General features: G+C 38.7%; 1 protein-coding gene across 6 annotated transcripts in view; it reads left to right on the forward strand.

The window, feature by feature from the left end:
* Positions 1-2,103: 2,103 nt before the first annotated feature.
* The window catches only part of srek1 (splicing regulatory glutamine/lysine-rich protein 1), a 46,537-nt gene continuing 36,436 nt past the window's right edge, over positions 2,104-12,204 (forward strand). For 3 of the 6 annotated variants that reach the window (XM_052020165.1, XM_052020166.1, XM_052020167.1), the window contains exons 1-2: positions 2,105-2,826; positions 9,760-9,893. In XM_052020165.1, coding sequence (XP_051876125.1) covers positions 2,711-2,826; positions 9,760-9,893 — 250 coding nt within the window. In that variant the 5' untranslated portion in view covers positions 2,105-2,710. Of the gene's footprint in view, positions 2,827-9,759; positions 9,894-12,204 lie in introns of those variants that run through there. The other 3 variants (XM_052020168.1, XM_052020171.1, XM_052020170.1) reach the window with 3 other exon arrangements.

Raw genomic sequence — 12,204 nt, forward strand, 5'->3', positions numbered from 1 at the left:
TAAATCAATTTCTTTGGCCAACAGTGATTTTAAAATTATTTCAAGTAACATTTTAAAATCATATTTTGGAATAAGGTATCTAGGCTGTTTCTTTCTCTTCACTGGACAGAATGCACTCAAGAATACTTTGAACAGTACAGAAGTTTTTGATTGTGTAAGCAGAGGAATGCCTTAAATTTGAATCCTGATCAAAATTGGTCTTTGGCTATTCTATTCTCAAATTTAAAATGGTTAAATTTCTCCAATTGATTAAACCAGAACTGATTGTAAAAATTTGTCTTGAAAGTATACATAGTCAACTAAAATGGGACTCAGTAACTGGGCTGCATAAATGTTTATGCTAACACCAGCAGTATCCTGATATCAATTTGTACAGCTTTGTTTCACTAGCAGGCAAAGAACTTGACATAATCGGCTGCTACTCTTGATTTATTGCATCTGCAACTATAGACACAATTCCTTTGACTAAATAACAACCCAAATACTGTTAGAGTGGGTACTCATCTCCATTGGTGTTACTGTTCATGTGCTATTATTTGTCTACCTGCAGGGAACCATTTTCCAGAAGATTTCCATCCATGCATCTCATAGAGTAAACAGTGGTAGAGTCACAAATGTTTCCTGAAACCGAGGCAACTCCATTCCACCACTCTTCTATCCAGGTGGTTTGTCATGGTTGTGAAAATTCAAGCATGAAATCTCTCTCAAACCATTGCCTTTCGATAGATCATGCTTGTTATGATGCGTCTTTATATTTTCCCTCTTTTTCTTGAAAGTGGATGTAAGGCATATCTGTATAAAATGATTCAACTCTCACTCTTTTGTGAAGATAGATGATTTTTTTATTTCTGATTCTCTGGACTTCAACCCACTTCAATTTCTCCTCAATTATTTTTAAAGAGAGCTTGCAATTATTTGAAGCAATTCATCTGCAACAGTGGGATGAAGGGTGAGAGTGCCAACAATGTTTTAATTCAGTTTGTATCCATATTTAAATTATCCACCCAGACTGACATTTTTCCTCTGTTTTTCTTAAAATACTGCAAATATATTTATGCAATTGAACATTCTAACAATTAGCTGCCAAATACTGGTTCTGCAGGGGTTGGTGTTGGGTCTGCTACTTTTCACGTTAATATGGTAATGATATGGATGATGGAAATGATGGCTTTGTAGCCAAGTTTGCGGATGATATAAAGATTGGTGAAGGGGCAGGTAGTCTGCAGAAGGACTTGGACAGGTAAAGAAATGGCAGATGGAATATGACGTAGGGAAATGTATAATCATGCACTTTGGTAGAAGGAATAAAGGCATAGGCTATTTTTTAAACAGGGAGTAAATTCAGAAATCAGAGGTGCAAAGGGATGTGGGAGTCCTAGTGCAGAATTCCCTAAAGGTTAACTTGCAGGTCGAGTCAGTAGTAAGGAAGGCAAATGCAATGTGAGCATTCATTTTGAGAGGACAAGAATATAAAAACAAGGATGTAATGCTGAGGCTTTATAAGGTGTTGGTCAGACCACGTTTCGAGTATTGTGAGCAGTGTTGGGGCCCTATATCTAAGGAAGGAATAACTGGCATTGGAGAGGGTCTAGAGGAGGTTTACAAGAATGATCCAGGGATTGAAGGGGTTAACATTGAGGAGCATTAATGGCTCTGGGCCTGTACTTGCTAGAGTTTAGAAGGATGAGGAGAATCTCATTGAAACCTACTGAATATTGAAAGGCCTGGATAGAGTGGATGTGGAGAGGATGTTTCCAGTAGTGGGAGAGTCTCAGACCAGAGAGCACAGCCTCAGCATAGAAGGATGTCCCTTTAGAACAGATGAGAAGGAACAACTTTAGCCAGGCGATGGTGAATTTATGGAATTCATTGACACACCCAGCTGTGGAGGCCAAATCATTGGGTATATTTAAAGTAGAGGTTGATAGGTTCTTGATTAGTAAGGGCATCAAGGGTTACGGGAAGAAGGCAGGAGAATGGGGTTGAAAGGCAAAAATAAATCAGCCATGATCAAATGGTGGGACAGACTCCATGGGTTAAATGGTTTAATTCTGCTCATGTCTTGTGGTCTAAAATTAAATAATTGTTTTAGATTTCCATTTGAACTGTGTCATTATTTTGCTGCCTTTATTCTGTTCCCTGTCTGATCAGTTATATTATTGTGAATTAAATTTAAACTGGTTAATTATGCAAGCAACCTCGCAGTATGGCAGACAGAACCTAGACCGTACTTGATGAAGATCATTAGCTTGGCCGGTGATGAGTTGGTTAACTTAGTTTGTCTTGTATAAAATCCAAAATTCATGAGGACCATAGGCAAATAGCAGTTCATTCACATACAGTCGAAGCTATGCATGATAATTTATCTATGGGAAATGAATGTTGTCTTTCAATCACAAGAAAACAATGTACTATCAACTTGCAGAGCATTTTACTCCAAATCAATCCTCTAAATTAACGCATCTGGCATATGTGCGCGATTGCAGCAGCTGGGAGCTGCAGCGCTGAGGGGAGGGCGGAGTGTCAATCACTCGCCGCGCCGCAGGGGCTGCTGGGACAGGGGCCTAGTGCGGCGCTTGACCGAGTGGCTGGTGTGTGGTAGCGAGGAAGAACAAATAACTGGGGCAGGGGGAGCATCCGAGGCGAGGGAGACACGAAAGTCAAGCCGCCGCTTTCCTTCTGAAGGCGGGAGTGCCGGGCGGGCCGCATCATGACTACCGCCGTGGTCCAGGTCTCCAACGTCTCCCCGGTGGCGAGCAGCGAGCAGCTGAGGACGCTCTTCAGCTTCCTGGGAGAGATCGAGGAGTTCCGCGTCTTCCCTCCCGAGTAAGTGTCCGGGCCGCGGCGCTGGAGTCCACATACTCGCCGGGCCGGGCCTCACAGTCACCGCCCCGGGAGGTAGCACGGCGGTGGCGCGCTTTCCTGCCTCTCCTCCTCCCGATGCTGCTTCCGAGCCCTGCCCGCCATTTTACCTTGTGCCTGATGATGGACGGCCAGTTTCGCTCCTCCCTACTCCCCCACCCCCACCCCCACCCCCACCCCCCCGCTAATTGCTCGTTAATTCGGTAGTCGTGCTGATCGTTGGTTCAAGTAGCTTGGGGTGACGAGGAGGGTGAGTGGGGTCGAGGGGCGGTTGGAGAGGAGGTGGTTGGAAGGGGGTTGAGAAGTGGGGAGTGGTGGTTGGAGGGGGCCTGGGGGTCGAGGAGGGATGGCTGGAAGGGGGTTGGGTAGGGGAGGGGTTGATGAGGGGCAAGGGGTGTGGGTGAGGAGGGGCAAGGGGTGGCAGGGTTGGGGGTTAATGAGGGGGTGGGGTGCAGTGAGAAAATGATGGTATTTTTGGTGAGCAGAAGTCTCGCTTTGACTCAATACTGAGGGAGTGCTGTGTAGTTGAAGGTGTTGTTTTATATCAAGGGCTCCTCCTTGCTCAAATGGACCTGGAAACTTCCCAGGGCACTATTAGGAGAGCTTCTTTTCTAATCTCACTTCAGGCATATCAAGAATTTACCTTGTCCATTTCAATCTGAGGTGATGCACTTTGGGAGAACTAATTAAACTTGGATATACCCAATGGGACCTGTGGAAGTATAGAGGGACCTTGGTGTACGGGTCAAAGGATCCCTGAAGGCAGCAGCGCAGATGGATGAGATAGTTACGAAGGCACATGGATACTTGCTTTAATTAGCCAGAGCATGGAATATACAAGCAGAGAGCTTGTGGTATAAAACATTAGTTAAGCCTTAGTTGAATGAGTTCTTTGTGCAGTTCTGGTTACCACACTGTCGAAAGGATGTGATTGCACTGGCGAGGGGTGCAGAGGAGATTCATCGGGGTGTTACCTGGGATGAAGTTTCAACTATAAGGAAAGATTCAATAGGCTAAATGTGTTTGCTTTGGAGCTGTAAAAACTGAGGGGAGATCTGATTGAGGTATTCAAAATTATGAAGGGCATATATAGACATGGGCTGAGTGCTGGGAAATGGAATTAGTCTCGATAATTACTTTATGGCCAGCACAGATACCAGCTGAAGGTCTGCATATTAGTTGATATTGGACCAGAACATTCTACTTGTTATTCATCGGCTTTCTGCTTGAGAGTAACAGCCACGATGGATGCCATTTGCCAACCGAATAGGAAGCCTGCGAGGATAATAGTAGAATAGAAATAGGAAGATTCAGAATATGGCTATAGAGAAGGTGTAAGAAGGAAGACTTTGCAACCTTCTGAGGAATGAGGGACCTGGACCTGTATGAGTCAGACTGGGCAAATTATGCTTAATTTTTGGCGAAGTCTGGGTGGGCTGCAGGGTTTATTTCTGTGCTCTATGGCTCAAATTGCCCACCCCGTCTTATTGGGCTTGCTATATCTGAATGCAGTTGAAGATTTTTTTTATGCTGACTGTACCCAAGTTACTGTTAGGGAAATCAAAATCTCCCACTACTACTGCTCTGTAGTTTTCACAATTGTCAGGGGCTGGCAGGTGATGGATAGAACAAGGGGAGGAGGCAGATGATGGGCAGGCGGAGCAAGGTGGAAGGAGGCGGTTGGAGTTGGGAGACAGTGGCTGATGGGTGATAGGTGGAGACATTCTAAGGAAAGAAGAAAAGGGGGACAGATGGAGATAGGTGAAGGGGGCGGAAGGTCGAGACAGAGGCTGCAGATGTTGGAATCTGATGTAAGGGAGGTGATAAATGGATCCAGATAAGGGAGGGATGATGGGACATGTGGAACCTGTTGGGGAATGGGACAGGAGAATAGAAGCTGTAGTTTGTGGGTGATAGGCAGGTGGAACCAGGTGAGGAATAGGAATGAAACTGGGTTACAGTGGGGGGGAGGGGAACAGAAGGAGCACGGGGTGTACAGGGAAATAAATCAGGGAAGGGGATTGCTCTGAACCTGGCATTGACTCAGTGGGTTGAATGGCCTCCTTTGCTGTCATAGAAGACCATAATGTATAATTAAATAGCTGAAAGTCAGGAATTATTAGAGAGGGAGGAGCTCCAGAAAATTACAGTCACTGGAAAAGTAGTACTCATCAAATTGCTGGAGTTGAGGGCTCATAAAGTGTCTGGGTCGTGATGAACTTCATCTTGGACCTTAAAAGAAGTGGCTAGTCAGATAGTTGACACATTTAGAACTCCTTTGATTCAGGGAAGGTTCATATAGATTGGTAAGTAGCAAATGTAACTCCTTTATTCGAGAAGGGAGGGAGATAGCAGGAAACTTTAGGCCATGAAAATACAAAAAACCCTGCAGATCCTGGGAATCTTTGTTTTGATTCTAATGCTTTGTTAGAACTCAATCTTGAACGTGAAACATTAACTTATTTCTGTTTTTATAAGGCACTGCTTGACCTGCTGACTGTTTCTAGCATTTTCTGTTTTTATTTTCAAATTACAGGACAGTTGGCTTGGCTTAACTGTGATATGGGAAATGTTAGAAAGTATCATTAAAGACATTGTAGCTGAGCACTTAGAAATATTCGAAATAATTGGGTAAAATCAGCATGGTTTTGTGAAAGGGAAATTGTATTTGACCAATTCATTGGAGTTCTTTGAAGAAATAATAAGTGCTGCGGATTAGGGGAATCTGGCTCCATCATACCTTAGATTTCCTGAAAGCATCTAATAAGGTGATGCAACAAAGGATATTGTGGAAAATAAACGCTCATGGTTTGTGAGGTAACTTATTGGCTTGGACAGAACAGGAAACAAAGTAGGGCCCTTCTGTGGTTGTCAAGATGTAACCAGTGGTATGCCTCAGTGCTGGGACCTCCATTTATGCAATTTATGTAAGTAACTTGGATGAAAGTACTGAAGGTATAGTTGCTGATTACAGGCAAGAAGGCTTGACGCGTAGGTAGATAGGAATGAAGAGAACATGTCTTACCTATGTCCCTTTGTAGCCTCCCTTTATTTATATATATATATATATATATATATATATATATATATATATATATATATATATATCCACACACACACACATATATTTTTTATTTATATATATATATATATATATATACACACACATACAAAATAAAGGCAAATAGAATATAATAAGACAAATTGTGGAAATGTTCATTTTGGCTGGAAAAATTGAAAATAAGCATATTATCTAAATGTTGAGGAATTAAAAATAGGGAAGTTACATTTCAGTTACATAGGTTATTGATGAGACCACATCTGGAGTATTTTGTAGACTATTGGTCTCTTATTTAAGGAAGGGTGTTAATGTATTGGGAACAAATCAGAGAAAGTTTGCTGTACTAATTCCTGTAATGGGTTGTGTTATGAGAAAATCTTGGACAAGGCATGCTGGTATCTACTGAAGTTTAGACGAGTGAGAGGAGATTTGAATGGAAAGTCTACGTTTCTGAGAGATTGTGATGTTGATATGAGGAGGATATCTCTTGTGGGAAAATCTGGAACTAAATGTTTTAAGATAGGGGCTGGCTATTTGAGACAGAAATGAGATGAATTTTTTCCCTAAATATCTTATGATAGTTTTTATTGTAGATTGCCGCATTTTCCCAACTAACGCTTCTGATGTAACATGTCAGTCTTCTCTCACACTTCCTGTTTAAGTAAAGGTTTGCTGTCCTCCAATCTGCAGGAACCAGTCTAGAATTTATAGGATTTTAGAAGATGATAACCAGGGTCTCTGCTAACTCCATAGCCACTTCTTTCAAAACACTGAGATTTATACCTTTGGGCACTTGGGATTTATCAGTTCTCAGACTTATTAACTTCTTCAGTAGTTTTTGTTTACTGATACTCATTTCTTTTACTTCATCATTTGCACTAGACCCTTGGTTCTCCAGTATTTCTGGAAGGTTTTTGTGTCTTCTTTCACAGAGGCAGATACAAAATATTTGTTTAATTCCTCTACTGATTCCTTATAAATGATCCCCTTCATGTTTGCAAAGGACCCACAGTTGAGCTTGCTTGTCTTCTTTTTATGTTCCTCTTACAATCTGTTATTGTAAGTTTACTCCCATATTCTGTCTTCACTTTCCTTATCAATGACTTGATCCTCCTTTGAATCTTTAGACTTTTTCAGGCTTTTGCTTAGATGTGATACCATCTTTACTTTCTCCTGTGATCCGTGGCCTGTGTCATGCCTTGCCTCTCCTGTCATGCCTTTGTGTCTTAAAGGAATCTAATTCTATCAAATATATTATTTCTTTAAATGCTACCCATTGCCTGGATGTGGCAGCTTGATTGTCTGATCTGCCACAGCCAACCTGCTTCTCATATTTTCATGGTTTCGTTTATTCAGATTGAAAACCCTGCTTTCAGCATAAACTGTATCACTTCTAAACTTAATCTAAAATTACATTATAATCACTCTTTCCTAGGATCTCCTTAGAATAAGATTATCAAATTGCACAGTGAGAAATCTAAAATAGCCTATTCCCTGGGGAGTTCCTCAAAATGCTAGGAATTTGCCCTCTATATTGTTCATTTTTGATTTGTTTCTCTCCTTCCTGACTCCTTCAGGTTCCTATCCCTCTGCCAAGCCAGCTTGAACTCTCTCTCTGAAAGCATCTGCCAGCTTGAGTAGTATATTAAAAAAAATCACTCAAAATTACTGGAGGAGTGACAAGACAGTTACAACTAACAGTTCATTTTGTGGTTTTGAGATGATTAGGAATTACTTGTTCCCCAACATCAATCGAACCCCTAAGTGAATTATGTTGCGAAATTAATTTGACATTCAACTGAAAGTGCTAACAACTGAATTAGTTGTCATTTTGACAAATTCTGTTGTGTTGTATTTTGGGAATGTGTGTGTGTGTGTGTATGTGTGTATATATATATATATATATATATATGTGTGTGTGTGTATATATATATATATATATATATATATATATAAATAGAGAGAGAGATTTATTTAACATAGTCTTGTAACCAATTCATCTTTGTTTCTGCAACAGGCATTATAACTTCATTGCTTTTATCTTTGTGGTTGGTATTCATTAAAATCTCAAGAATAGAACATAAACAGCTCATTTAACATGTAGGCAGGCATTGGTTATATTTGCATAGAGCAGCACTTGGAAGTTGTAGAAATTAATTGCAAAATAATGTTAACAAACTCCTACCTGCACACTCCAAAAATTATTACTTATAAATATGCTCATATTTTCTCTATCTGAAGCAGTTGCTGGGCTGGCTTCAGGTGCATCAGTCACCCTTTGGGTACCCTTGCCATGTGATTATTGATAGTTTTGGAGCAGATGAATCATAGTCTTGTTCAGTCTTATCCTCAATTGATGGTCATGCTTGTAAAATTTTGATTAAACATTCCTGGATATTGAAGTCATAGGTGCTTGCAGTGTTGAGTATAATTGGATCCTTTTTTTATGTAACTTCACCACTCTTTAGCTAAACTAGTAAGCTCTTGGAAAAATGTATCTTTCTGAAGATATGCCATGATTTTTTAAATAATTATATTTTGATTAATGATTGATGGATATCTCTCCTTTGAAACCTATATTCCTATGATCTTGCACATAGTGCGGCAGTAGTCATGAAAGCAGGTCTGTGGTTTGGGAATGGTAAGGTTTTTTATAGAGAGGTGTTTCAATAGTAAAATAACTACACTTCAGGAAAGACTTGATAGTTCTTTATATATAATTACATGGTTAGATTATTTGGTGAAGCAGTGTGTCTAGAATTCCGTTTTATCGTTGTTTCTAAATTCTGTGCTTTCACAAACTTATAATTCTGATTAATTTGAAATGAAGCATTTGCAGTCACTTTAAATCAACCTGTGCTTTAATATTAGGATGCAGGTAGTAGTCAGCTTTACTGATCAAGCAAATGTTATCAATTGATTAAATTTTTAAAACAATACTTGGGCATGGTAATGGTATTACACTCTCTGGATTGATCATAATCTACATTGCTGGTATATTTGGCAAAAAAAACACTTAAACACTTGCTTTCACCTTTATGAGTGTAAGATGTGGTATGGACTTGTTTAGCTAAATTTCTTGCAATCGTGTAAAACAAAAGGATTTGTATAAAAATAAGAACAGAATGTATAACTTCCAAATAGAGGGGAGGTACCATTGCACGCTGTGATCCAGTCAGAATGTATAACTTCCAAATAGAGGGGAGGTACCATTGCACGCTGTGATCCAGTTATCCTTTGTTGTTGTACTCCTCTTCACTTGGTCCTATATCCTGTGTGCAGCGGCATCTATTGGATTTCATTGTAGTAATCTACAGGCCAGGGCCAATCATACAGATAACGTAATGTTTAATCCTAGCGTGGCAACAGGTAGATGTTGACAATGAGCCCATTAAAGTTCATTAGTAAGCCTCTCATCTTACCCAGACTAACCTTCTCCTGACTCCAATTGCAAGTCAGTGCAGTTTACTTAATTGTCTCTGAGATGGCATCTCAAATTACTACCTCCTATTCAAGAAAAAATGCCCTACTCTCACCAGGAAATTTGCTAGATATTGGCCATGCCAATGCTGTCTATGTCCTAACAATGAATTTTCTAAAAAGCCATTTGTTTAACACTTTGGAGCTCCTTGTCTTAGCGGCTCTGCTTTGTCACCTCCCTTTCTGCCTCAGATTTACCCCTGGTTCCATCCTTTCCTAATTACTAGCATGTTCAACATTTTACTACGTTTTACTGCACTTGGTGAGCACAAGTGGAGTGGAAATTTCAGCTGCAATTTAAGAATTTGTTATAGCATTGTTGTAATAAACTGATTCTCTCCTGTTCTGTCTTGCAGCAATTCGCCTATCCCAGTTTCGTCAAGGGTATGTTACATTAAATATCACGATCCCGTGAGTGTTGGTGTGGCCCAGCATCTAACAAACGTGGTTTTTATAGACAGAGGCCTGATTGTTGTACCCTTTAATGAAGGTAGGTATTTAAGGCTTTGTTGCAAATTCATCAGCTCTCAGACTTTAATTGTATACCCCCTGTTTAGCTGAGAGAAAGTTTCCTGGAAGTGGACAGTGGTCTTTATTACATTTAACACATTATTCTGTTATCAAGTACAATATGTACATAAAGAGGTACTAAAAAGTAGTTTTTATGGAACTCTGAATATTGCATTAAAAGCATACCCCAAAGATTCACGACAGGGAAAACAGAGCTCTTATTCTGTGATTGAATATGTCCACCCAAAGCCCACTTCCACATCCACATCTCTTTCCTTAGCAAATGTCTCTGACCAAAATTCAATTGTTTCGTGATGTTTCAAATCCAGGCTAACAGAATAAAAGGAGACTCGGGTTGTAAATTGTTATATACAGTATTAGTAATTAATGACTGAATGCACTCCTTTATTTTGGCAAAGATATTATAGTCCACTCCTGTACCCATTTTCATTAAATTAACAGGCAAGAAATTTTGAATACTTGTTTGAATGCATTCCTTACTAATATTGCATCATGTAGCTTCAGTCTTTGAAAAGAATTCTTTTGCATTTTGTTCTAGTATTTTGTGAAAATCCAATTAGCCCACTAATTTTAGTCACGACAAAACATTTTGAAATAGGGACACACCTTAAACGAGCTGTGTCAAGCTACTCAAAATCTATCAGAAGATTTGTTGGCAGATCTACGTTCCACAATAGTTACATGTCTGAAAGCTAAATAAAGTGAAACAGCTGTGACAGATAACTACGTATGTTTTCCCTATATATGATTTTTTTCAATAAAGGATTTTGATAGTTTATTCTGAATTAACATAATTATACAGCCTACTTAAAACTAAAACATTACTTAAAATGAAGCTAGTTGTGGATATCCTGTACTTGAACAAATCTATTTATTAATGATATCAATTTTTATTTTCAATCTGCCCAATTTTTCCACAAGATCAATTTATTAAGCAAGAAATAAGATTGCAAAATGTATAAATGTAGTATAAAATATACAAAAACAAATTAATTTATTTTGTTATAGCAAACCAGAAATGGCTTTGAAATAAATCTATAGATTGTATCTTCTAATTTGTTTTATTACAGATGTAAATATTTTTAAGGCTATTTAGTTGTTAGTGTGGTCTTGAAAACATTTGCCAATACTCACAGCGAGGAAGCTGTATTTGAATGGTGTGGACATGAGAAAAGGGTCCATTTGTAGCCCTGATTTCTGGCACATGATGGATCTCAGAATGAAGCTGTGTAGATTAGGTACACATTTTTATAAAAAGCTAGAAAAGTCAGCCAGCATAATGGGAATATTTGATGTAAAGCATGTATTATATTGTAGATTAACTATTATAAAATATGAGTGTATTTCCACACACAGTTACAAATAATGCTGTTAACTGGCTGGAAAAGTTAATAATATTAGCTGGTATGCGCAGGTTTCAAGTTGCTGAGGAATTTTTAATTCCCTGCTGAAGTTTAATTAATTTGCACCAGCTTCTTGTTCCATAATAGCCATAATGTATCCATTGCAAAGTGTTTGAATAGAAAGCCTACAGGAGAAATTATAATGTTGGACTTTGTGTTCACATCGTAATTACCTTAAGACTTCACTAGTATAGTAAACATTTTTAAGGTGTGGGTTTGAATTCTATATCGTTACTTTATCTTTCATATAATTACTTGGACAGATAACTGTTACTAATGCAGATGCTGTCCTGCTGATGTTATTGTGTAAACCGCAAAGATGGTATGGCAGATAAAGGCTTACTTTGAAATGCATATATAGAGCTAACATTAAATGAACCTTTTCAGAGGTACAGTTCTTTGTATATTTCTTTAAAAATTAAAATTTACTTGAAAATTAAAATTTATAGTTTAATGACTTTTTGTGCCATTTCAATAATAAATGGAGTTTGCCATCTTGTAGGGATAAATTGATTTTTGTGTTCTGTACAAATACACAAAAATGTAGTATCTGTACAGTGTTAAGTCATCTGAGCCATTTTTAATTGCTTTAATATTACAGTATTTATGTTGACACTACATTACAATTCTAAACGGTGGTTAAGTATTCAGGGCTTTTGAACAATAAGTAGCTGCATTTTCTTTCATACAAGCCAAACCAGTGGCTGGTTCTTTTCCTACAGGTATATAATGTTTTCCAGTAATTTGAAATACTTTTTAATTAACTTAAGGTTTTTCTTTATTAACCATATTGAATGGTAGATGGAATCCCAGTACCAATATTAATTTGGTTTTGTATGTTTTCTCTGTGATGTGTGTGCATTAGTA

This window comes from Pristis pectinata, chromosome 7 (assembly GCF_009764475.1).
Source record: "Pristis pectinata isolate sPriPec2 chromosome 7, sPriPec2.1.pri, whole genome shotgun sequence".
NCBI lineage: Eukaryota > Metazoa > Chordata > Chondrichthyes > Rhinopristiformes > Pristidae > Pristis > Pristis pectinata.